Genomic DNA, 26,894 nt, shown 5'->3' on the forward strand with positions numbered 1-26,894 from the left:
TCAGTGATCACTTGGTTTATTGACAGATATGCTTGTACAGTTTGAATAGTGATTTTTCTCCCCGGGGTAGTTTTTTACCACTAGAGGTCAGTTGTGCTTGTCAGCCAGTTCAGATAGGAAGTAGTTGGTCGCCATGGCGAGGATCGGCGCGCCTGTTGGCACACCCGGGAAGGGGCCGCTGGAGCCCGCAATGTCAATGTGGGAGTACGGCAGAGGCGCCTCAGAATCCACTCCGTGCTGCATCAGGATGAAGGTAACGTTCATCACTTTAAAGGCAACTTTTAGAAATCATTGCAAGATCACCTTATGTAAGCCCGAAGCCATGATGAGAAAGGCCGCTGGGGTCTGATGTCCTCGAGGGGTCGCCGAAGACGGCAGGTTGTTGCACTGGAGGATATCCTCATACTCGGATTTGCCCTCGTGGAACTCGTAGTCCTCTCGCCTGATGCTGGAAACTTCAAAGAGGTCGCCCAGTGCCTCCCCAGCTATGTGACCATGGGCCGAGAACACAAGTTAATCAATTGTTGACAAAGGGCTGAAATGATTATGCTAAAATTGAAGCTACAGAGTTTTGGAAATAGAGAGTACTCGAGTTGTGCCTGAGTTCTGTTTCTATGCTAATGACGTAACTCAGATTTCCGCAAAAATACTACTATAAGATGCTGTACTAATCATTACTGCTGAGAGATAGATGTAATGTTGGGTTTTTCAATGGTTCATTTCCAACCGAAAGCACGGAATAAGACGCCAACAAAATAAAACCTTAACAGCCCACTCAACCACCCCTCCCTCTCTGAGTCCAAGTGCGTTTAGGGACAGCCCAGAAAACACAACACTTAGCACATCAACATACCAACCTGAAGCATAAACACAGCCCGATTTGTAACATTACTGTCGTAAGTTTTACCTAACGTGAATTGGAAGTTGTTTTGTTTCGGTAAGTTCAAATGCGAACGCAAAAACGCTTTTGGCGGTGAGCGAGGAATTTTTGTGTGACGATTTACCTTTGGTCTGAACGCAGCATATCTTTACCAATGTTCGTTGGTGTCTACTTTATTCGAATGTTTTATGATGTTAAGTTTCGTTTCAATGCTAATTGCTTAGTTTTTGCTGGGTAAAGTAGCCAATAATTTTACCAAGTAAGAGTAGCGTTACTTCAAAATAATATTACTCACTTAAAAGTAGCCATCCAAAAAATGTACTCAAGTAAAAAAGTATCTGGTAAAAAGATTACTCAAGTAATGAGGAACTGAGTAATTGCTTACAATGTGATATTTTTTTAAGCAATGGTGTTTTTCTCAGCACATCTTCATCTATACGAACTGTTATTATTATAATCTACCATAACCCATTGCATGACCATATAAGGCCAAATAAATTAAAATCATCAAATTCCAACTAGAAATAAGAAACATTACCCGTCCAAAGAGCAAGCGTGCCCTCTCGTGAAGAAAAAACATATTTCCCATAATGAATTGAAAACAAATCTTTAAGTGTCAAATAAATTGCTTTCGAGTATTGTTGACTTTGTGTAAAATAGTTTCAATAGTTTCATTTTTACGGCGGTTTAAAGACGCCATGTGAGTTAACAGGCGACGTGACGTATAACTTCTGACTACAAACCTCCCTGCGTCTGGTCTGTATTGTTACGTTTGATTGGTATAATGGAGTCATGTGATTATTGTTTTGACATTATGGTACATTGGTGAAACTGGTAGAGCCACATCTCAGGCAAAACTAAAGTCAAATCTAATACGTACAATAAAGAGGAAAAATGTAACAACTTTAGTGTAAACAAAGTTGAGGAGTAGGAGTAGTGTATCGTAAGAAGTATAGTGTGGTTAAACTACTCTTAAAAGTACATTTTTCTCTAAAACTTCTCAAGTAAATGTAACAGAGTAAACGTAACACGATACTATCCACGTCTGGGGCCAGCAGATCCAGCTTTATTCTATGGGCCATCATGTGAAAAAAGGTTTGGAAAAAAAGGCTAAATCCTCCCAGCACACAAACACAGACAAGCACTATGGACTAGCCAAGCAGAAACAATGGTGCTGGAGACTAAATGATAGATGAAGCACGGTCGCCGTAAAGTCGATACATCGTAGGACAACGTAACCCCGGGACCCCCTGTAAAGTGGTGTACTGCATATTTGCAATTCGGGATTTGCGGTCTCACCTTTCTGCCATTTAGCTGCATTGCCTCCTTGATGAGCGGGTCCGTTATCCATGATGATCTGCAGAAATTCAATGACGGAAACCTCAAAAAGTACAATTTCAAAGCCACATAGTAGCCCAAACATGAAAATAAAATGATCATATCTCCGGTTTTCTGTGGTTTATCAGTGCTAAATGAAAACGGGAAGAGAGCTTGAAACGCACGCTTGCGAGTCACCTTGACTGCTTGTATTTGTCAAATACAGGGTGACCCAAAAAAAAGTTTACACTCAGTTGACTGCTTGTTTAAAAGCCACTGAAACATATCTAAATAGGTTGTCAAGTGATTCATTAAGGTCACTCAATGCAGCTGGTAATCTCTCGTCTCTACAATTCCTGTGCTTCTGCTGAAAATGAAGAAAACTTTAGCTGTACCTGAATTGCTGCGTGCCGGTCTGACACCTACTGAGATTGCAGCAAATCTAAGAATATCCAGATGTGCAGTCTACAAAGTTAAAAAGAAGCTGAAAGATACTGGAACAGCCTCACGAAAACCTGGGTCTGGAAAACCCGATCTGTGCGGACCAAAAAATTGATTGACAAGGTGATATGTGGCCACCCAGAGTCCAGATCTCAATCCCCTGGATTATAGCATATGGGCAACTGTGGAGGACAGTGCCTGTAAGAAGCCACAAACTTCTGTGGCAGCCTTGGAGAGGTCCATTGTTAGATCTTGGGAAAAGATGACAGCATCCTACATAAAGAAGCGTTCCGCAGGCGCCTGGAGGCTGTTGTGACACTTAAGGGAGGACACATTGAAAAATAGAGCGTACTGTACATGTTCTTTACAATAATGTATAATTTGTGATTAAATTCTAATTCAAAGATGAATAAACATGGCATTTAAGTTGTATTATGGCAGTGTAAACTTTTTTTTGGGTCACCCTGTATTTTAATAGGCTAGCGTCATCATAGGAATTCCGACTGCAGTAGTGTGTGGTCACTTGACTATATTGTTAGGTCTGATTAGTGGGGCCAGAATGGAGTCGTATTTAATGTTGCCATGTCTGCTAGAGCCACAGTTGGCATCTCTGGCAAACAGTTGTTTCTGTTATCTTTAAATACCCGCTACTTTCGGACTCCCGCCCAACCTTGCAATCCTTGTGTGAATTGATTGAGCCGCTCCACATACGCTCTGCTCGTAAAACGCATCCTGATGAAATTGGGGGCAAGTGTCAGCGGTGAGTTGACATGTTGGCAAAGCCGACGTGCCTGTTGTAAAACCGGGGCCTTAGTAGCGTTTCTTTTTCACATATATACTTAAGTTAAAAAAAGAATGGCGTGGTAAAACTACTCTTAGAAGCACATCTAAAAGTTCCTCAAGTAAACATAAGAGTAAATGTAACGTGGTACTATCCATCTCTGGTTCTAACCTTTCAAATCATTCTTTTTCTTATTCCATATGCGAATAGACAGGCTGATGCCAACACACAAGTTAACCCTTTAGGAGCACCCGTGTTGCTCACACCAAAATGGGAATTCCCCATGTAGCTGCACTACCTGAGGCCACAATTTTAACTGCCGACGATGGCCTTTCGAAATTAAGGAAAGCTCCGATTCATATCTTATCCAAATAGAGTCACAGGTGACAGACACATAGTGAATAAGGCAAACAATATGGAAATACAAATATGTGGGATTAAAAAATATATATATACAGGATCCAATATTGATGTTCGCACTCACAGAGTAGTTAGGTCCCATTGCTCTGATGGCGTGGCCTGTCAGAGTCGCAATCGTAAACAAGTGAGGGGAAGTCTCATTCAGCGCCTGTTGTAAGATGAAGCAAAATGCATGTTGATCATGTGCAAGATGGAAACAGTCAACGCCTGAGAGTCACTCTGACCTTCTCTCTCATTTCACAAAGCAGGTCCACCATCACCATTCGCCCCTCAGCATCCGTGTTGCCCACTCGGACTCTGCGGCCCGCACGGGACAGCACCAGCTCGTCTGCCACGTAGCAGTCTATAACACAAACGCACACTTTTATTTCACAAGAAATCACAACACATTGTTGCACGCTATCTAGAGTTTCTTTTTTTTTTTTTTACTCTTATACCGCACTCATTTAAATAATGGGCTGCCACTGACGTCCGATCCATTTTAACTGGGAAAGGCTGACAGCAAATGATCGCCAGTCAATATGGGTTGGATGTCTCGTCCTCCCAGTTTAAATTAATTTGAAATCTACTGTTGTCAATGGCAGGCAATGAGTTAAATACTATGGAGTGATATGCTATGCAGCAGTGATATGACTGCTGTGCAGAAGGCCATCATTGACACCCTAAAGCAAGACGCTACGACACAGAAATTTCTGAGCGAATAGGCTGTTCCCAGAGTGCTGTATCAAGGCACCTCTGTGGGAAGGAAAAGTGTGGCAGGAAACACTGCACAACCAGAAGAGGTGACCGCACCCTGAGAAAGATTGTGGAGAAGGGCCGATTCCAGACCTTGGGGGACCTGCAGAAACGGTGGACTGAGTTTGGAGTAGAAACATCCAGAGCCACCGTGCACAGGCGTGTGCTGAAAATGGGCTACAGGTTCGCATTCCCCAGGTCAAGCCACTTTTGAACCTGAAACAGCTGCAGAAGCGCCTGACCTGGGCTACAGAGAAGCAGCACTGGACTGCTGCTCAGTGCAAAGCAAATTTTGCATGTCATTCGGAAATCAAGGTGCAAGTTTAGAGGAACACTGGGGAGAAGGAAAATGCCAAAAGTCCAGTGTCAAGTACCCACAGTCAGTGATGGTCTGGGGTGCCATGTTAGCTGCTGGTGTTGGTCTACTGTGTTTTATCAAGAGCAGGATCGATGCAGCTAGCTATCAGGAGATTTTGGAGCACTTCATGCTTCCATCTGCCGAAAAGCTTTAATGGAGATGAAGATTTCATTTTTCAGCACGACCTGGCACCTGCTCACAGTGCCAAAACCACTGGTAAATGGTTTACTGACCATGGCATTACTGTGCTAAATTGGCCTGCCAACTCTCCTGACCTGACCCCCATAGAGAATCTGTGGGATATTGTGAAGAGGAAGTTGAGGGACAGAAACCAGACCCAACACTGTGGGTGAGCTTAAGACTGCTATCGAACCATCCTGGGCCTCCGTAGCACCTCAGCAGTGCAACAGGCTGATTGCCTCCATGCCACGCCGCACTGAAGCAGTCATTTCTGCAAAAGGATTCGCGACCAAGTATTGAGTGCATAGCTGATATAATAAATTGAAGATTTGACTTTTTTTGGTATTAAAAACACTTTTTTGTATTGGTCGGATGAAATATGCTATTTTTAGATAGGGATTTTTGGTTTTTCTTGACTTTTTTTTGCCTAAATCATCAATATTAAAACAATAAAAGGCTTGAACTATTTCAGTTGTGAGTAATGAATCTAAAATATATGAAAGTCTAATGTTTATCAGTACATTACAGAAAATAATGAACTATATCACAATATGCTAATTTTTTTAGAAGGACTAGTATATATAACCAAAGCAGTCTGTATGCCTAATCAAGGGTTAATTTCATTCAGGACTATCCTTAAAAAGGCACCGACCTGAACCGACGCTGTTGCGCACCATAGCCATGGCACCAAGAACTTTCAGGTTTTTGGGCTTCATCTTAGCCAAAATCTGAAATTGGAAATTGTAGTGGTCAGTAAAAAAAAAAAAAAAAAAAAATTAGGTATCAGCCTGCAAAGCCCTGACATTATGTCGAGGGCGCTGCTTCGGCTCACCTGGAAGAAACCTGCAACAGCGGCAGCGCCGCACTTATCTCTGTGCATCCCAGCCATGAAACCACCAGCCTTTATGTCAGCTCCGCCTGTGTCGTAGGTGATGCCCTGCACACAGACACTTTTTAGTCACTTTAGGGCAATGATCCCCAACTACCGGTCTGTGGCGCATTTGCTACCGGGCCGCAGAAAAATAATGAATCATTTGTTACCGACCGCAATCTGGCCTGTGCTTCTCGACACATCAATATGCTCGTCTACGCTGTTGCCAAATCCGAGTAGAGATTTGTGTACGTTGCCATCTAGTGGATGGCCGGCATTACTGAGGTGTTTGCTCACCTACAGCTGCCCTGCACCAGTCAATGTAAACAGTAATATTAACTGCTGTTTACTGCGTTCTGTGGGCGCAGATGTCTTTGAACAGCTTTTTTTTCACACCTCGTGGCAAACCATATTGCTAAAGCCAAGAAACCTTTCACAATTGGAGAAGAACTCATTATGCCTGTGACCAAGGATATTTGCTGTCAAGTTTTAGGAAAAGCCGCTGTTAAAAAAAGGTAGATTTAGTATATGGTGAGTTACATTTTCCCTGCACTTAATGTTCGTTTTGAGCCAAGCTGTGTTATTTTACATTTATTGTAATTTTCTGCCACACATTGCCAGTCTGTGGAAAAAAAGGCCCACATCACACTGGTCCCTGGTGCAAAAAAGGTTGGGGACCATTCCTTATGAGCATTGGTTCCTTACCTTACTAAAAGTACCAAACCCCACGGGTTTCACATGTGCATTTACCGAACCATTTGGAAATTGATTATAAAGCAATTTTTCCAAATTGAAAACCGTTTTAGCAAAGCTCGCAAGCTAATATCCAAGCATATTCCAGTTCAGATTTCTTCTCATTTTGACAGCATGTTTTTAAACGGGTAGTTGGCCTGGAGAAGTTTCATGTTTACACATGGCCAATACTGGCCCAGTGCTCATATCTTTAGTTTTTCCATTCAAATTTGCAAGAATAAATCTCATAATGTTAAACATTCAGCCTGTTTGGTTGCATTAACCTTGACCATGTACGTATGTAGTTTCTGTCATGGTTACACTGAGCAAACCAGTTTCTCCTCCCATCAGATAGTGAACTAACAGTTGAAAGAAATGGAATAAAGCCTGTAAATTGGGGGCAAACTAGTTCAAAACCTGGTCTAAAACGCCACTTTGCCCAGATTTAGTCCGCGTATAAAAATAGCACCCTGCGTGTCTGATCTTTAGAAGAACACATTAGACCTACTCACCGACCCCAGGTTAAGAACCACTGTATTTAAAACAAATTTAGTGACCACTTAAAATTGCCGAAAACCCTTTTTCTTCGTTTGTTGTAATAAATGAATGCCTGTTTTAGGTCATGATTCACTGAAATTTGCTATTTTTTAATCTGTGCATGGACTGATAAAAGATTGAGGATTTAAATCCTGGGTTTGGCCTTTTTGTGCATGTTTACATGTACTCTCATTCAATTTCATGTTTTAATTGTCTATAGGTGTGAACACTGCTAAATTATTATGTGAAAAAAATATCTTTTTGTTTTACATGATGGGTTTAGACGTACATTTTTAATGAGTTGGAGATAAATATCAAAATGAGAAATGAATGCGTGTTCCCCTCTTACCTTTCCCACTAACATGAGCGTCTTGTGGATGGGTCCCTCACCACAGTACTCCAACTTGATCACTCGGGCCTGGTGACGGGGTACGCCTGTATGTGACGGAACCGTTAAAGGATGGTCGACAAGTGAGCATGCTAACAGCAAGATGACACCTTACTGTTGGCACAGCGGTTGACAGCAGCCAGGCAGGGGTACTCCCTCTCCAGAAGCTTCACATCACTTATCACCTCTGCCTAAATTGGAAAATCAGTATATCCAATTGGTTGCAAACTTTTTCCTCCATCATTTTCTATATGATCGCATTAATTATTCAGTCATGGGGTGGCAGACGTGAAATAGGTCAAGCGACAAATGTACGTCAGCTGGTTACACCAAAACATAGCACTATGTTGGTGGTGGTAGGGAATTTCCCCTACGTAGTCGTAAATTAGCAGCACTCAAAGGGTTAATATTATAAACAAAAACAGGAGGAGGCCTGGGCATCATACCTGCACAGGGCTGTTCTTAAAGAGTTCCACGACATACTCGGCCACGCGAGGAGCGGCCATTCGCTCGGGATCGGAGCCGCCGATGTCACGGCACGCCAGCCTGAGGAAAGAGACTTCCGAGTGAAGCTTTGAATGCGAGAGGATTAAACGCTTTGTACCTTCCGCTTTCCAGAGCGCCAGCCAGATCCACCAGCGTTTGTCCCTGGTTCTTCTGAGCAACCCAGAGACCCAGCACGCACACCTTGTATTTGGATGATATTATGTTTGCTTCCCTGACTTCCAGAGGCTGTTAGGGAGCAAACACACAAACAAAACACACACTTAAGTAAGTAAGTACTTTTCTGTAGTAATAGGTAGAGGTGTGCAAAATTTCCGATTCTTAGATTATTCGCGATTCGGCCGTGGAAGATTCGAGAACGATTCACAAACATCCAAATTCCGATTATTGAAATATGCCAAGTAAAGCGGAAGTACAACACACTCAGCACGCCGCGCGGTCTTCGGGACGGAACGGAGCGAGAGTAGCTAAACATCATGCTTCTCATTACCCGGCCCCTCAGGTAATGCCAATGCTCAACTCACGGCTCTAGCTCAACTCATGCCACGAGATAAAAAAACACAACAACATACCTGACTGCTGCTGAAAAGCTGCTACAAAGTACAGGCACATAATGTTACGGTAGATATCATTTATATACGACTAGATGCATTATAGATTCGGTAGCGTAAGCAGCATATCTACAAAAAGCTAGATGCTGGCGTTAGTAAACGGCCGCCATCTTAAAGCAGTACACTTCCCTGCAAGGCTGTTGTAGCGAACCTTCCAAGCAAACCTAATTAACTTTTTATCTAAAATACTCCTAAATCGGTAAAATATTGACTTGAATCTATCTTTAAAATAGTTTTAAAACTTTCATATGTCGAAAGTAGACAAAAGGGAAATAATGGAATAACGGGAGCAATTTTAACAACTTTAACAGTTGATTCACAACATTAAATTAATTGAATGTAGTTTAAAGCTGCTGATACAGAATGGGAACTGGAGTTTTTTTATTTAATGTTATTTTTGTATATTTGTTTACTGCTATATGCGAACTTGATACTGAAATAGTTTGGTTTAGCCTGAGAGGATTTTTGAACAATTTTGGAACTAATGTACAAAACTTTAAAAAAAAAAAAAAAAAAAACAGGAGGGGGGTGCATCAATAATCGTTTTATAATCGAATCAGAGCCTCTGAATCGTAATCGTAATCGAATCGTTAGGTGCCCAAAGATTCCCAGCTCTAGTAATAGGTATGTGTCCTCCATCAGATCACCTCAATTTTAGAGGATCGGAATCGGGTGTAAAATGTCACGTGTTTAAAATGTACGGTGGTACATAGAGGTGTGACAAAATATCGAAATGGTGATATATCGCGATACTTTGTATCCCAAAAGGTTATCGATATGCTCCTGTTAAGAATCGAAATATCGTTTTAAAAAGGTGTCAATCAAAAAAAAAAAAAAAAAAAAAAAAAGGCTGCCATTGACGGTGCTCGGCGCCCAATCCATTTAGACTGGGAACGTTTGTTCATTCAAAACCAAAGCATTCAGTCATTCGGTCTGATTTTCGGGGCATTTATAGGTCACTAGCTTTTCATTTTAGGGCATTTACAGGTCGCTTCCTGTTGAGTTTGAGTCACTGCCTATTTATCTGGGTGATTTCTAGGTCATTTCCTGCTCTATAACGCAAAATAAACAGCAAGGGACCCATAAAATACCCCAAAATCAACAGGAAGTAACTGAAAATCAACAGGTAAATGACCTTAAATGGCCCAAAATTACTCATTGCCTGGAATTGGCTGCCACTGACGGCCATAGACGTTCAATCCGTTTGAAGTGGAAGGGATGGCAGCGAATGATTCATTCATTCGCTGCCACCCTCCTAGTTCAAATGGATTGGACGTCTACTAGTGATAAACTCATTCCAATTCACAGCAGAAGCTTGTTTTTCTGTTTATTAGTTTTTTGTAGAATATTCAAGATGATTTCCTGGCCAATGTATCGAAAATCGTTGTATCGCTATATCGTCAGATCATCGCTATCGTGAGCTTTGTATCGCAAATCGTATCGTATTGTGAGGTACCAAGAGGTTCCCACACCCAGTGGTACATCTACATACAAAGACATACAATCCTTTCGACATCCGACGTAAAATTTTGTTTCGTCATGTTCCTTGACATATGACGACATGCTCGAAATGCGACGATTTATGACAGCATCGCAATTTCATTGTTTTCCCGCAAGACGGACGCTCGGCAAATTTTCTTGTAAGGGAAATCAACATCGGTCCCAAGAAGGTTAGTGCAGGTGGTGAAACAAGGAAAAACTTACGTTACGTTACGTTACATTAAGATGGAAATTATAGAAAAATAAAAGCGTGGTGTGCGCGTCAGTGAAATGGCTCGACAATACGGCCGGAACATGTCTACGATCTCGACGGTCCTCCTTCGACCTCCGTTCGCCAGTCTTTATGAGTTAAGGTGACAATTATTATTGTTATAACATCGGTACGGAAGTCGCTGATTCCGATTTGTATTCATAATGAATTTGTGTATGTGAATGTCTATGTGTAATTGTTATTTGTAGGGCTGTCAAACGATTAAAATTTGTAATTGAGTTAATCACAGCTTAAAAATTAATTACTCGTAATTAATCACAATTCAAACTATCTCTAAAATATGTCATATTTTTCTGTAAATTATTGTTGGAATGGAAAGATAAGACAGATATATACATTCAACATACTGTACCTACGTACCGTATTTGTTTATTGTAACAATAAATCCACAAGATGCCATTAACATGATTAACATTCTTTCTGTTAAAGGGATCCACGGATAGAATGCGTTGTTGTTCTTGAAAGATAAATGTTAGTACAAGTTATACTAATTTTATATTAAAACCCCTCTTGATGTTTTCGTTTTAATAAAATTTGTAAAATTTTAGATAAAAAAATAAACTAGTAGCTCGCCATACTTGACGCCGCCGAGCGGGACGTCACATACGTAAGGTAGTGATTGAAATACACCACAAGGTGTCAATAGCGAGTTTTAAATTAACTGAGAAATCAAGCTAAATAGTGTGTTTTGTCCCTCGACTGACGCTGTAGTTCCCTGTTTACTGGTCCATCCATCGTACTTCACGGTCATTTGAGTGCTGGGTTCACAACGTACGAGACCTCTGATAGTTTGTATATTGTGACTAAATATTGCCATCCAGTGTATTTGTTGAACTAAACGAAATGTTTGAATAGAGTTTGACCAAAGTCCGAGTAACTTTTATGAGTATTTTGCATAGCTATTTTGATTGGGAATGCCAGTTCTCTTCGCACTGTTTAACTGTGTGAGAATAGGGCCTCATTAATACAGATTGAAGCACTTTTCTTTTTGGGAACATTATTTTTTTTTAGATATACTATTTTTGTTGTGCTTTCACTAAATGATACTTATGTTTTTTGTGAAGGAGTTGCCGACGCTTCTGCCAATAAAAGGCGCGGTCCAATGAACGCTTGTGTCCACTCGCCTTTTGTAATATTCTGATATGGAATTATCCAGGCACCTTGAAGTGCACGCAGTGCCAATGCTGTTTACTCACATGATGCAGGAGTGAGTTAGAGTTACGACCTGCCAAGAGCCGTAAGCTGTGTTAATGTTGAAACTGAATGTGCTAATAAAGAAACAAAGTACCAGCATGTCCCGTGTGGTATACCTTTGTTAAGAAAAAGCCCAAAACAAGTCACCTTTCTCTGCCTCTTAGCTTTCAATTGCGTCATTGTAATCTGTTTGAGGCAATGCATGAGCGGGTCATTCCGCGCATGCGTTAAATGCGTCAAATATTTTAACATGGTTAATTAAAAAAAATAATTACCGCCCGTTAACGCGATAAATTTGACAGCACTAGTTATTTGTAATCGTACCTGCAGTGATTATGAAGGATTTAGCATAGGTTTTTGGGCTGTGGAATGAATTAATTGAAATACAATGTTTTCTTATGGGAAATTCCGCTTGACATACGGCCATTTCAACTTACAAACCAGGTCCTAGAACGAATTAAATTTGTCTGTCGAGGTACCACTGTATTTATTTTTAAGTTTTAACTCTTTGGCTGCCATTGATTGAGATAGACGCCCAATGAAGTGTGACTGGGAAGTTGAAATGGATTGGATGTCTATAACTGTCGATGGCAGTGTATAAGTTAACGACATCAAACGACAAAATAATCCAGAAGTATATATCCACAACAACAAAAATACAGTGGTACTTCAAAATATGACATTAATTCGTTCCAGATTCGCTTTCGCATCAGGATTTTTTTTTGTATAATGAATCGCGTTTTACATGTATGTCGCCTTATTTTTTCACAGTTCTTCTAAAAACACATTAATATGCAGTCATGTTCTCTATTCATGTATAACAAAATATTTTAGCATAATTTGTTTGCAATCTTATGCTGTGCTGCATGAAAAAGGATTTGTGTTTTGGTTTATGTAGCTTTGAAGACATCTGGAAGTGTTTTTTTTTTCCTTCTGCAATACATTTCCGAGGTATCAGTTTAGGGACTGACTCACAAGCTGAAATATATGATCATTATATCCCTAGTATATGAATGGGTAAATTTAATTTTCTGCTCGCAGGTCAGAGAGGCCAGTGTTGCCAAATAGGGCCGGTTCCCCAAGACCAGGGGCAGGAAAAAATCTGCACTGGGCTACTTTTGACAAAATCTGGCAGTTCTGGAAGGAAACGTTTTGATTACTAGTCCTTCTCAAAAAACTTTAATAGACTTTAGATTCATTACACACAACTGAAGTAGTTCAAGCCTTTTATTGTTTTAATATTGATGATTTTGGCAAAAAAAGTAAAAAACAAAAATCCGTTATCTCAAAAAATTTGCATATCAATCAATCAATCAATCAAATTTATTTATATAGCCCTTTACAAAACCCGAAAGGCCCCCAAAGTGCTTTACAACAAAACATGGCTCAAGATAAATAAAAGGCAGGAAAATATTATACAATGACATTTTACAAAATAAAATAAAACAAAGAGCGCATCGCAATAAAATTCCAGCAAGTAAAACAATAAAACCGATAAAATCGAAAAAAAAAAAAAACATTAAAAAAGCCCTTAAGCTAATAAAACCAGGCTATCCTAATCTTTGTAAAAGGCGAGTCTAAAAAGGTGTGTTTTTAGCCGAGACTTAAAAACACCTACATCCGTGGTGGTGCGGATTTCGGGGGGAAGGCTGTTCCACAGCCTGGGGGCAGCAACCGCAAAGGATCGGTCTCCCCACTGTTTAAGTTTTGACCTTGGAACATCTAAAAGAAGCTGGCCGGTCGCATATCATGAAAAGGTACTCTTAAGAAGCTACTAACCTAAACATCTGAATCAACGAATTAACTCAAAACCCTGCGAAAGGTTCCTGAGGCTTTTAAAAACTCCCAGCCTGGTTCATTACTCAAAACCGCAATCATGGGCAAGACTGCCGACCTGACTGCTGTCCAGAAAGCCATCATTCACTCTCAAGCAAGAGGCTAAGACAAAGAAAGAAATTTCTGAGTGAATAGGCTGTTCCCAGAGTGCTGTATCAAGGCACCTCAGTGGGAAGTATGTGAGAAGGAAAAAGTGTGGCAGGAAACGCTGCACAACCAGAAGAGGTGACCGCACCCTGAGAAAGATTGTGGAGAAGGGCCGATTTCAGACCTGGGGGACCTGCAGAAACAATGGACTGAGTCTGGAGTAGAAACATCCAGAGCCACCGTGCACAGGCGTATGTGAAACAGCGCCAGAAGCGCCTGACTTGGGCTACAGAGAAGCAGCACTGGACTGTTTGTCAGTGGTCCAAAGTACTTTTTTCAGATGAAAGCAAATTTTGCATGTCATTTGGAAATCAAGGTGCCAGAGTTCGAAGGAAGACTGGGAAGAAGGAAATGCCAAAATGCCAGAAGTCCAGTGTCAAGTGGTCTGTGTCCGTGATGGTCTGGGGTGCCATGTCAGCTACTGGTGTTGGTCTACTGTGTTTTATCAAGGGCAGGGTCAATGCAGCCAGCTATCAGGAGATTTTGGAGCACTTCATGCATCCATCTGCTGAAAAGCTTTATGGAGCTGAAGATTTCATTTTTCAGCACCTGCTCACAGTGCCAAAACCACTGATAAATAGTTTACTGACCATGGCATTACTGTGCTCAATTGGCCTGCCAACTCTCCTGACCTGAACCCCAAAGAGAATCTGTGGGATATTGTGAAGGGAAAGTTGACACCAGACCCAACACTGTGGATGAGCTTAAGGCCATTCAAGCATCCTGGGCCTCCATAACACCTCAGCAATGCCACAGGCTGATTGCCTCCATGCCTCGCCGGACTGAAGCAGTCATTTCTGCAAAAGGATTCCCGACCAAGTATTTAGTGCACAGCTGATATAATTGAAGGTTGACTTTTTTTGTATTGAAAAACACTTTTTTGTATTGGTCGGATGAAATATGGTTATTTTTTGAGGATTTGGGGATTTTTGCTTTTTCATGACTTTATTGCCAAAATCATCAATATTAAAACAATAAAAGGCTTGAACTTCTTCAGTTTTGTGTAATGAATCTAAAATATTTGAAAGTCTAATGTTTATCAGTACATTACAGAAAATAATGAACTGTATCACAATATGCTAATTTTTTGGAGAAGGACTATTAATTTTGACAGCTTAACTATTCTAAACCTTGAAGTTCAGCTACATTGCTTTCTTATTACAGCAACATATCTGGCATTTTAGCGCCCCTCAGCGTGTGGAGCTGTGAACTGCGTGTCATTTCTGATTTGGAGGTGCAATTCAACAAAATAATTCTAAAAATGGGCCTTTCATGCACGAATTATTATTTACATATTTTCAACCCTTACAAAGCATGAATTTAACTCACGTCAAATCCAAATTTGAAATATTAAAATCCAATATTATATTTCATATAGATATATTAAAATATAAATATTTTACCAATAATGCACTTCAAATTACCGCTGGAAAATATTGTCAAAGTTGTACTTTGACAATGATTTCGATTGACAAACATGCATTTTGACGTAAAACAATGACTAAATATAGCGGTAAGTACTGCACATTACTGCATTTATTGAAATGAAAATAATAAAATAAGTTTTAACCTATTTTAAGAAGAACTACACATGACGCTTATCTGCGAAACAGAAATGTTTCCTCTACGATGTGTCTCCCAACAGTTGATTCAGTTTTTTCTGTTTATAATATCAATATACAGATTTAAGGTTTGAAGGGAAGCATCTTATATAAAACTGGTTGTCGTCTGGGTTTTATTGAACTTGAAGGGTTTTTGAGATTGGGCTGGAGACTGTCATTCCTTGCCTGGAACTCCAGCCTCACCGCTATTCCAGCGATAGAGTCTGGCGACCGTTCCGCGGATCAAATTCCCAGGGTGGGGCAAGCCACAGAAAGCAGACAGCGGAGTGGACCAATCAGCGAAGGGCGGATGTGAAGTTGGGAAAGCGACAAGAAACTCTAGCGTGAGGAAGCACATCTTCTTTTTAAAAGAAATGCTTCCAGTGCTGTCAGTTGCTGGTGTTTTAGCAACTCGATGTGTTTTGGTCATTTAGAACTGAAGTTACCGCGGATTGGAACATATTCTCAGCTCTCCCGTTCGCCATCTGTGGTGTTGTGGAGACAACTTCCGACGCGCAAGAGTGACATTGTCCGTTAAGAACACGTCATGCAAATGAACGAATCTGATTGCGCGGTAACTTTCTTTCGGGCTCGAGAGGCCAATAAGGAGCTTGGTCCCAGACTCTTCTCACAGTGTTTTAAAATTACATGGAGAACAGTCTGGCCGTGCCAGGCAATGTCATTCCCATTTGGCTAGCCCTGACAAGGCGTGCATCGCGAAAAAGTTGAAGAAAGGCACCTAAATGTAACATTAAGAATGTGCCGTCAGTGGGTTTTTCTTACCATATATAGCGCATGAAGAGCCCCAAGCGTGGCCACCAGCGAGCTATACTTGTAGTCCTTGTGTGGAGGGCAGACGAGCAGGGGACGCTGCATTCCAGCTTTTAAGGCCCTTAAAAGATACACATGTGAGAAATGCCCTCCTCAAAAAACCTGAACCCACACTGACCTTTTGACGGCGTTGACGGCTGCGTCGCTGAAACGTCTGACATCATCATAGTCGCGGTTCACTGGGCCAGTAGCAGAAAACACCAACCGGTTACCAGGGAGACCAGGGACCTTTAGGACCACCACCTCCTTCCCCAACCCGCTGTCTACCTGTTTGACCAATTCAAGAGGACAATTGGACCTCATACGGCTGCAGTCGAAGCTTTTTGATCATTTTATGAAGGGGATTCAGATTTATTTTTGTCATTTGGTGTTTGTAATCTTTCCCGTTGGGGACCATTTTCAGCACTTGCCTGCAGCATTCCGTCAAGGGGAGTACAGTGGTACCTCAAGATACATAATTAATTTGTTACGAGTGGCTTTTGTATCATGATTTTTTTTTTTTTTTGTATAATTTATCACGTTTTACATTTAAATCGCCAAATTCGTTCCAAGCTATACTGAAAACACAACACTGCTTGTCTTTAGTATTTGTTATGATTTGTTCTCCCATGTGGCAATTGTAACTAGTTGTAGGTTTATTCTACAGACGTTTTCACATGCCTACTCAAGCTCATCACAAACATGGGAGTGCTATAAGAGCAGCTAAGTTTAACAGTCATTGCTTGCTATTTCATCTCGCTGTTTGTACCTTGAAAAAGTTTCTATTCTTTTTTTTTTTTCCATACATGGGCATTGTGTAGCACACTGTGTTTTGTATTTTCATTTGTTTACATTTATAGTCAAAGTATTTGTGGTGTTAGGAGTGAGAACTCCATTACCCAGCATGCACTGGGATTACCCATGAGGCCACGGGACGTCCAGGAAGTGTACTACACTATGCTGGTGGAGGCCATCCAGCCAGCAACAGAGGTCCACGACTAATATTCACCAACCTTGGCCAGAACTTAAGAACTGTGGATTTAGAGTAGGGCTGTCCCAAACAACTATTTTTCTCCCGATTAGTCAGCCGACTATTTTTACGATTAGTCGACTAATCTAATAATAATTAAAAAAAAAAAAAAATTTTTTTTTTTTTTAAAAACTAATTTAGCAATGAAATTTGTCGACGCTTATCAATTCACAAAAACATATCGGAACACTTAAATTATTTATTAAAGTACAAATAAACACATAACAATAATAAATCACAAATAAACAATGAGTTCAAATGCTGATAGAATTAACTAGTGCAAAAGAATGGAATGTAAACAGATTCAGAACACTGACTTCGCCTTTCCAACATGATTCAAAACAATTCTTAAAAAAACTCCTAGCATTAATATTATAGTATAGTACTATATATAATAGTATTATAATAATCATAATAATTATTCATTGCCAATCAGATTTTTCATAAAGAGTGTCATTTTAAAGGTATTCTTAGTGTAGAATCTGAATTCTGAAGTATGCGGGATTAACTCCAGAAATCGCTATTTATATGACGAACATGACATGCTTTTATTCTGAAATGTTGACCGGAAGTACGTTCGCTAAACCGCTAACTTCCGCTTTACACTCAGCAAAAAAACACTTTTTGTCATTGCATGTAGATGTAGTGTCAGTAATAGATTTTTTTGGGTCATTTTTTTCGTTTGCAAATGCTTTTAACCATCGATTTTTCATGTTTGAAGTGTCACTTTTTAACCGCAAGTTTGCTTTCACGAGACGACTGCCAGTGTTTTATAGCAGGCTAAAGTAAGTTGCCTTTTTCCCCCATTCACCTCACTGTAGCAGTGCTAACGTTACAGTGTTTAATATAGATGTGTTTTCTTATTTTGTATGTCTGAATTTTAATTCTACAGTGTGTTGATAAGAGAAAGGAACTGGAGTCTCATGCCATCAGCACACACGCACCAATGTATGGACGCCCGCACGCACCTGCGCAGCGATTAAAGGCAGCCGTGAAAATTACCGCCCTCATTTTTATTTGACATGCGATAAATGGACTCATTGCATATCGTGACAGGCTTAGCAACTTCAATGAAACATGTCGTTAGTTAGTTAGATGGACTTACAAACTGGGTGACGGCGCTTTAGATGTTTATTCACGGCTGACGTGCAGCCAAGCTTGGCATTGAAGAGACAGGACACAAGAGTGTACCCTCCTTTGTTTCTTTGAAATAAGTCAATGTTTTGGACACTCTGGTGCGCTTTTTTGGCTTTGGCTTTCCCCGCTTGCATACAGAGCGTCCGACATTCTGAACTTTCCACGCATGTATTTTTTTTTACCCTTCATTAACCGTCGACGGGATGTTGTGCTCGTCGACAGATTTACGTCATCGATGACGTCGACCATGTCGACTAGTCGGGACAGCTCTAATTTACAGTACCACAAAAATGAGAACTGTAACCTGGTCAAAAAAATGCATGTAATAATTTTGTTTAAAGGTTTCTAAATATTGGTACAGTGGGAGTAGTCATAGAAGTCTACTACTAATAGTCACCAACCTTGGCCAGAGATTATTCAAAACTGTGGGTTTACAGTACCACATAAATGAGAACTGTAACCTGATTTAAAGTTCACATGCAGGACTTTTAGTTCATTTTTCCAAATATCAGTGCAGTAAAGATGCATAGTTTTGAGTATGGGAGTAGTCAGAGAGGTCCACTACTAATATTCACCAACCTTAGCCAGTGCTTAATCAGATTTGTGGATTTCCAGTGCAACAAAAATGAGAACTGTAACCCACAATCAACTATAACGGCCCTTTACTCTTGGGAATCGAATAATATTGTACTGACCTGACAGCAAATGTAATGCACATGCAGATGGGGTTGTTTTACTGTAATATGACGCGTAGGCATGTGCCGGTATGAGATTTTGACGGTACGATAACCGTGAGCAAAAATACCGCGGTTTCACGGTATTGCAATTATAGCTCCCAAAAATTTTGAGATGTATGGGTTAAAAAAAAAAAAAAAAAAAACTTTTTTCCATTGAAAAGGATTTTTTTTTTCAGACCATAGTTGCAAATTGGAACATGAATATATTGTAAAAAAAAACACATTGGGAGTGAGACCTCACCTTGATCCAGCGAACGTGGATTTGTGCTTAGGGCAAGATCATCGTTCACAATTAGCGATCTTTGATGATATCACTTTTTCCCCTTCATTGAAGCGACTCAAGCTCCTTTTCTCACTCTGCGGCTGTAACACTCAACGAAGTTGCTCTCCCAGCTGAGCCTAGGCTAACATTCATCTTTGTAAGCTTTTACTTAGTTTGTATATTGAATTTGAAAGGAAAATGTGTGTTTTGTTTTTGGCGAACTTTTTCCATGGTGCTAATCTGTGGAAGCTACTCACATGGAAAAATCTAATTGTACAACATTTTAAATGTATTCATTTTGTATATTAAACTTACCACGATTTGAGAGCTCAATAAATTGAAGAACAGTACGCCTCATGTTTGGAGTAATTGTTTTTGGGTTAGCTGGCTGTGTAGCCGATAGCTCACTCTCACACACAGCAACAAACGGGAGGGGGTTAGCGCTGCTGCGCCAAGCCGCTTCTGGCTGCATTTTTGACACAAGAAAAATAGCGAATACCGTCCTACGGTCTGACGGAAAATTTGAGTGGTTTTGAAACCGCGACGTTTTCACACCACGGTAAACCGTGAAACCGGTAACCGGCACATGCCTAATGACGCGACTGTTTCATTTTTAAATGATGACAATGGTGACGTTATATATTTTAGAGCAGGGGTCTCCAAACTACTGCCCGCGGGCCGGGTGCGGCCCGACTCCACATTTGGTCTGGCCCGTGTTACTGTCTCTCTTCCCTTCACTGCCGTGTACACGAGTCACTTTTTCCTCCTTTCACTTCCGTGCGGTTCGTTCCTCAAGCTGCCGTCCTGTTTAATGGAAATCCAAGTGTTGTGTGTGAATGAGAGAGGTGGGTATATTGCAGAAGTGTGTAAACACGTTTGGCAGATGAGTTACCTGCTAAGGGTCCCTTGTATTCATTAGCCGCCACGAGCTAACCGCTAGCCACCGAGTGGTAACCATTAGCCGCTAGCGCTAATCACTAATGCTAATCGTTGGCCCCTTTGGCTACATGGTGGAGGCTGAATTTTGTTTGTTTCCAATTCACTTATCTAAATTGTTATTTTCCTGCTTAATGTGTATGCTCATTATTGTGAATGATTAGCATTGTATGCATTATGTAAGCAGGTGTATATCATTTATATTATATTTAATGTTGTTCCTGTTAATTTAGATATGTTTAAAATACAGTATATGTTTATAGGTTATATATATATTACTGACATGTTATATGGTTATCTTGTATTCACAGAAACCAAAAAACAGCAAAATAAATCTCATACTCCTTTCATCATCATTAAAGGAAACAAAGACATCCTGAACCTCCCTTGTTGATTCTCTGATCGGAGTCACAACTCCATAGCGTCACAGGCTTTATACCACACACCCACAGAGGGATCCCCAGTCAAATTAACCCTCTTTTTCAGTTATTATTATTTATTATGATTATTATTATATATTATTATTTTATGTACTTTTGTTCCGTGAAGAATCCAAAAAGGGTTATTTGATTGTGGCTTTCTGAAAAACAATACATTTTTACATTTAGGCACTCCTGCAATTGTCACACTTTTTCTGTCACAAACTGACCCCGGCTCCTCATCAGAGAAGGGAAAGGTTATGTGGCACCCACAGGAAAAAGTTTGGGGACCCCTGTTTTAGAGTGTTCTTAAGAGTTGGGAACAACGCAAGCACACGAAAGTCAGCTGCCTTGCTGCATTTTAAGACCAAATGTGAAGTAATTTCATAAAATGCCAAATAGGGTCACAATTAAAGTAATTAAACATTGTCCAACAAATAAAGCATGAAAAAATAATTTATATGTTGTATATTTGACAAAATAATCTCGTTTCCGAAGTTCGAGCCTGATAGGGGAAGAACTCGGAAGTGATACGCCACACTGAGAACAGCAATGGGAGCGCTCCATACGGCCGCCCTACAAAGCCCTTCAAACAATGCTTCAAACAGCGATATAAGTAACAGATCAAGCGCAAGTGAGGAGATGCAAGTTTTTGAAGAGTTGCAGGTTGGAATTTTATGTTGGACCGTACATGTATTAGCCAGACGCTTATCAGAATGCAAACAATGTGCCCAGACTACCTGAAATGGAATGGAGACAAGACCCATCGAGATTACAAGATTGGTAAGATATAGTTATTTTTATGATTTGAAGCATGTCAGGTAAACCACCTACTATTGCCTGGGATAAAAGAAAAGTTTTGATGAATCCCCCGATGGTTTTGTGGAGTGGGCGGTGGAGGCTAGCGACATTGGCTTTTGTTTGCCTGGCATGTTTCGGCGAGCACCTCTGCCTTCGGACCCTCTGACGGGGGCGGGGGTGTTCGCCGAGGCATGTCAGGTGGATAAACCGCCTACTATTGCCTTGGATAAAAGAGATTTTTTTAATGGATCCCCGATCGTGTTGTGGGGTGGGCGGTGGAGGCTAGCGACGTTGGCTTTTGTTTGCCTGACATGTTTCGGCGAGCACTTCCGCCTTCGGACCCTCCGACGGGGGCGAGGGTGTTCGCCGAGGGATGTCAGGTGGATAAACCACCTACTATTGCCTGGGATAAAAGAAAAGTTTTGACGAATTTATAAGTGTGGCCAAAATGAACTCAATACAACTATGATCGGGGATTGCCATGAGTTAGCTTTCGGCTGGCGTCGCTGGCTTCTGCTGTTCGTTCCGCAGCACGATCGTGTTTTGCCTCGAGTTACCTTTCGGCTGGCGTCGCTACCTTCTACTGTTCATTCCACAACAGTTGGCAGCTCTGCTTTGACAAAGTCATCAGTCATCTATCCAAAAATCACACTTACTTTTTTTGCAAATCCTTGAAGCAGACCGGTTGAGGAAGTAGGCATCTTCAAAGTCCTTGTAGCAGAGAACACGACTCGATGATGGCGTGAAATTCATTCGCTTTGTGCGAACGAAAGATCTCCATTTACGTGCCCTGCTATCCTTTTAGCCTGGTACTCCAGACTCACCGCTGTTCCAGTTATTGAGTCTGGCCACCATTAAGCGGATAAAATTTCCAGGGCGGAGCAAGCCACAGCAAACAGACAGTGGAGTGGACCAATCAGCGACGGGCGGATGTAACGTTAGAAACACGACGAGGGACTTGCACGTGGAAGTAAACATACGAGGAGAGCGGAGTTTATTCAACATGGCTAGCGCGAGACAGACTGTTGTCAATGACTTGTGTCGATGTGTTTTTGGTAATTTAAAACTGATTTTACCGTGGATTGGAACATATTCTCGGCTCTCCCGTTCGCCATCTGTATTGTTGTGGATACGACTTCCGACACGGAGGAGTGACGTTGCTCGTTAAGAACACGTCATGCAAATAAACGAATCTGATCTGACGATTGATTTTGTACTTGCTCGAGAGGCCGTTAATGGGCTGGGTCCCAGACTAGTCTCTCAGTGTTTGAAAAATACAGGGAGAACAGTCTCGCCGTGCCAGGCAACTGTCCTTTGGCCACTCATAAAACTTTTCTTTATATTGAGAACCTTACATCGCCACACACCGCTGTGGCATCTTACCGAGAAGCAATGCAACAATACTGTGTGTATGGCGAACTTCTCTCTCAGTTCTCGGTGTGACGTAATTTCCGAAGATTTCCGAAGATTGACGAAGAAAAGCATTTTCGTTGTCAAGGGCATTGCTAGGGGTTAAACAAAGAATCTGGAAGGGTTGCGTTAAAAAAAATAACGAAAATATTTTTATAATTGTCTAGCCATTGATATTATTCAAAAACATGGTTGGCCAACCTTACTTCACATTTGGTCTTTAACGTATAGCTTGGATTACGCGGGTGCGCTAATTTTAGGGTCCGCTCATTTGACCATGGGCCCACCAGGAAAATCCCCAGTATCTCTGTATGCCAGTTTGCTCTTACTACGCATCTGGCAGAGTGAAAACGAAACTGTTCAATAAACGTTTGAGCGTGGTTTTCACACCTCGTCCGCATATTAGAATAGTAAGATAGACAACACAGTAGTTATATTCTTGCATTGCTGCAAGCAGGAATTGTCTATTACAGTACTTACAGTATTACCTTTCATATGATAAATCATTTGCCGTAAAATGACATTACAAAAGCTTTGAAAACTTTTCGTACAATGAATTTTTCATGTACCGAAGCTTTAATATCTTGAGGTACCATTGTATCAGTGTTTGCTTCTTGTCTTTGCACAGTACATGTATGGTAAGTCAAGGCAAATGGTGAAATTTGGTAGTATAATTATGACTTTTTGATCCAGTCATCCTATTTATAGGCTGCACAACACAAATTTCTCCGCTTGTGACATCATCTACTTGATGAGTGACTATCAAGAGGAATTTTCAAGCCATTTGAAAGACTACAATCTTGCAGAAACGCCCATATCAGCCCCCAAACATGAAATTTGTAGGCAGATTACTTTTATTTTCAGTGTATCACAAGCATATTGGCATCTTTTCATTTATAAATTTATAAAAACACTAATTAAAAGAATGCATTACTCACTTGATAGCTTCAGTTGTGCCTTGAGTGAAAATGACTCTTTGTAATACTTTGGTAAAGGAAATAAATGGTGTTAATTGGTGTTATACTTATACAGACTTTGAAAATACTGGGTACTAGAGGAGGGAATCCTAGGGCACCTAACGATTTGATTACGATTCAGAGGCTCCGATTCAATTATTGATATAAATGGCTGTCATTCCGAAATAGTTGAAAATCATTGTTACATTGGTGTACTAAAGCATCACCTTTTTGATGGCCAACTTACGGTGTTGTAGTCCTGCAGGGGGGCTTTCAGACACTCAAGCTCAGACGGCAAATCATCAAAGCTCTGAGTCACCAAGACCACGCCATCAAATCTAGAAGTGCAAAAGTGTAGAATCAACAAAATGTTTGCTCGACATGACATGCAAACCCGCAACAAAAAAGAGGAAGTGCTTCTTTTCTTCTACTACTCACTTCTGGTCCTTGAGGTCAGTTGTCCACTCGATGGGCTGCACGCTAAAGAAAATCCGATACAACATTAACAAAAAAAAAAAAATTCTGTTTTACTCTGGAAACGTTAGATTCAAAGATTTCAGACAAACAATGCAGGTTAACCCTTTAAAACGCCCTCATTTAAATACAAATTAAAAAAAAAAAAAAACATACTTATTAGAGTTATTAGAGTGTTACGAAAACCCAATTAATTTTTATTTTATACATTTGTTTTAACATTTTATAAATAAATGTATCCCATCATATTTTTTCTTTCTTAAATTTTGGGACTTTAGACACATTTTGTGATGTCCACGTATTTTGACGCCAGGTTTTTTTTAAATGAGCAACAATAGTCACTTGGCTTACAAAGGGTTCATGAGTGTTGAGATTACGATTTGACCTTTAAACACCTAATTCTTATCTCTAACAATGAGAATGTCTTGACATGCACTTTTTAAAGACGAGTCAGCTTCAGAAAATGTGTCCAATAGCCATTTGCTGGACCCTAACAAAACACAAAAGCTAACGGAAAGCTAAAGAAAGTAGGGATGTGAGTCATGTTGACCAAAAATGAAAGTGAAGTCTATTGAATACAAATGATAACCGAAACTATATTCACAACTTTGGACCTGCACAACTGTTATTATAATTATCTTTAGCTTTGACTTATTAGAACAAGTCCCTATAATACAAAAGACCACGCTCGATGTATATAAATTAAACTGTGGATAAAGGCTGTTCTCACCTCGTGCACATTATGCTGGACTAGTCCTACACCGCGGTTGTCTGACAGAAAGTAGAAAAAGACTGAAGGTAACCGGCGACAATGGTTGGAAGCCTCCCTGTTGGTCACATGATCTGCTTGGGTGGCGCAACGTTGCCTTCATGTGTCTGTAAAAAATCGGAGATCAGCAAATTTGTGAAATACACGACTTCCAGTTCCGACAAATATACCAATAAATCTTCAAATATGAACATACTTCAAAACTAAGTGTACATTAACCTCAAGTTTTAGACTGTAAATTCTCTCTTCAGACAAATTAATTTTGATTGCATGAGAAATTTCCGATGCCTGTGAAGCGTAAATTGTAATGCCTAATGGTACTTGTAGTGTTTCTTTAAACGACGCGCCAAATATTAAAAAAAAAAAAACAACAACAACAACAACAACAAAACAAAACATCGTTTTTAATGCATTATACTGCATATGACTGCATACGAATGATATGCTTATTATTTAGTCATGCTCGAGAAGAAGTTTGTGAAACACGACAAAATGGAAAAATTAGCCTCCGAAGCTAAGCGGAAGTTGAGAAAGTCGTGTTTGGGAAGCAGAGGTGAGTAGGAAGTACACTAGTGCAGTATTAACCAGTGGCTGTACAAAGGGCACTACATGGTAAAATGACTTTTGTAAACGAATCTCCGAATTTATGTAAGAGCAGATCATACTGCTAGACCTTCAGGTAGGCAATGTAGCTATTGAGCTTATTCGATGCATATTTTATTTTGACATTATGTACTGAAGTTTTATCTGCATCAACAAGTGAGACGCTTGAGTTTGTTCTCAATCATTTTCCATAAAATGTGTGTTTTAGTAAAAACAAGTGCATACGAATATAATGAGACTGATGTGTTTTTACACAATGCACGTTCAGAGCCTGCAACAATTGTAACAGGAAGTCATTACAATATGAGATTTACAAAAATGTCATGACTGACACTATTAATTTATTGAATAAAATATTAGATCTATTATATATAAGAAGCAAAGTGAACTAGTAGTTAGCATATTAGTCTCACGGTTCTGAGTTGAAATTCCAATTACTGTACAATTACATTTCATTGGCTGCAAATCTATTTGAACTGTCAGTCATGTCAATGGCAGCCAATGGGTTCATCAGAATCCTACTTACAGCCTTTTCACTTCTATTGTCACCCACAGATGAGAGTTGCTCTCAGTTCTTTCCGCATCCTCAGTTTGCTCATCCCCAGACGGTTGGAAAACCTGCAGAGAAGGGGCTTGAGCGCCGCGCCTATGCGTCTGGTGCAGTTTCATCGCCTCAATGATGGGGGTGTTAGAGTGGGAGTGGAACAGGGCGAAGGCCTCGATGTGGTTGACCTGAAGGCGTTCGACCCCTCCGTGCCTTGCACGATGAAAGAGCTTCTGGAGATGGGAGACGAAGGGCTGGAGCGTGCACGCAGGTATCGCTGAGCCGCAGACTTTTAAAAGTAACATTAATTGTTATTTCAACATGACAGCTACTCCGTCCTCACTGCAGGGCAGTCTCGTCTGGCCAGTGCGTGCTGAAGCGCTCCGACGTCAGACTCTTGTCTCCCATTTTATCCCCGGAGAAGTTGGTGTGTGTGGGTCTGAACTACCGGGACCACTGCCTGGAACAGAACGCTCCTATCCCTAAGGAGCCCATCATCTTCAACAAGTTCCCCAATGCCATTACAGGACCCTTCCATGACATTGTTCTTCCTTCGGAGAGCCAGGTGAGTTAAGAAAGCAAGCCTCTCCTGGCACGGAAATGTGTCTTTTAGGGAATAATTCCCCATCTGCATGAATGATTATGATCAGGGCCAGGCTCCAAAATCACTACTTTATTGGTAGATACTACTGGCTGGATCAA

At 40.6% G+C, this 26,894-nt stretch overlaps 3 protein-coding genes across 3 annotated transcripts in view; 1 reads left to right on the top strand and 2 right to left on the bottom strand.

Moving 5' to 3' along the window:
• zgc:152830 (uncharacterized protein LOC767682 homolog) lies at positions 1-25,142 on the bottom strand. The gene is made up of 16 exons (XM_057832039.1): positions 25,007-25,142; positions 24,241-24,282; positions 24,050-24,140; positions 16,254-16,402; positions 16,088-16,196; positions 8,245-8,372; positions 8,087-8,186; positions 7,756-7,831; positions 7,602-7,687; positions 5,945-6,049; positions 5,765-5,840; positions 4,064-4,182; positions 3,904-3,987; positions 2,180-2,237; positions 304-485; positions 1-237 (listed from the first exon to the last, which is right to left on the bottom strand). Exons 1-16 carry the CDS (start codon positions 25,015-25,017, stop codon positions 88-90), a joined length of 1,566 nt encoding a protein of 521 aa, XP_057688022.1. The 5' UTR covers positions 25,018-25,142; the 3' UTR covers positions 1-87.
• On the top strand, positions 19,215-26,766 carry fahd2a (fumarylacetoacetate hydrolase domain containing 2A). Its single transcript, XM_057832040.1, has 3 exons — positions 19,215-20,125; positions 26,204-26,463; positions 26,541-26,766. The coding sequence occupies exons 1-3, from the start codon at positions 20,117-20,119 to the stop codon at positions 26,764-26,766; spliced, it is 495 nt and encodes a 164-aa protein (XP_057688023.1). The 5' UTR covers positions 19,215-20,116.
• Positions 25,048-26,894, bottom strand: part of gpat2 (glycerol-3-phosphate acyltransferase 2, mitochondrial) — a 199,229-nt gene continuing 197,382 nt past the window's right edge. Inside the window, exon 25 of the mRNA XM_057832037.1 lies at positions 25,048-25,152. Coding sequence (XP_057688020.1) covers positions 25,145-25,152 — 8 coding nt within the window. The 3' untranslated portion in view covers positions 25,048-25,144. The remainder of the gene's footprint in view (positions 25,153-26,894) is intronic.

The sequence above is a fragment of the Corythoichthys intestinalis genome, chromosome 3 (assembly GCF_030265065.1).
Source record: "Corythoichthys intestinalis isolate RoL2023-P3 chromosome 3, ASM3026506v1, whole genome shotgun sequence".
NCBI lineage: Eukaryota > Metazoa > Chordata > Actinopteri > Syngnathiformes > Syngnathidae > Corythoichthys > Corythoichthys intestinalis.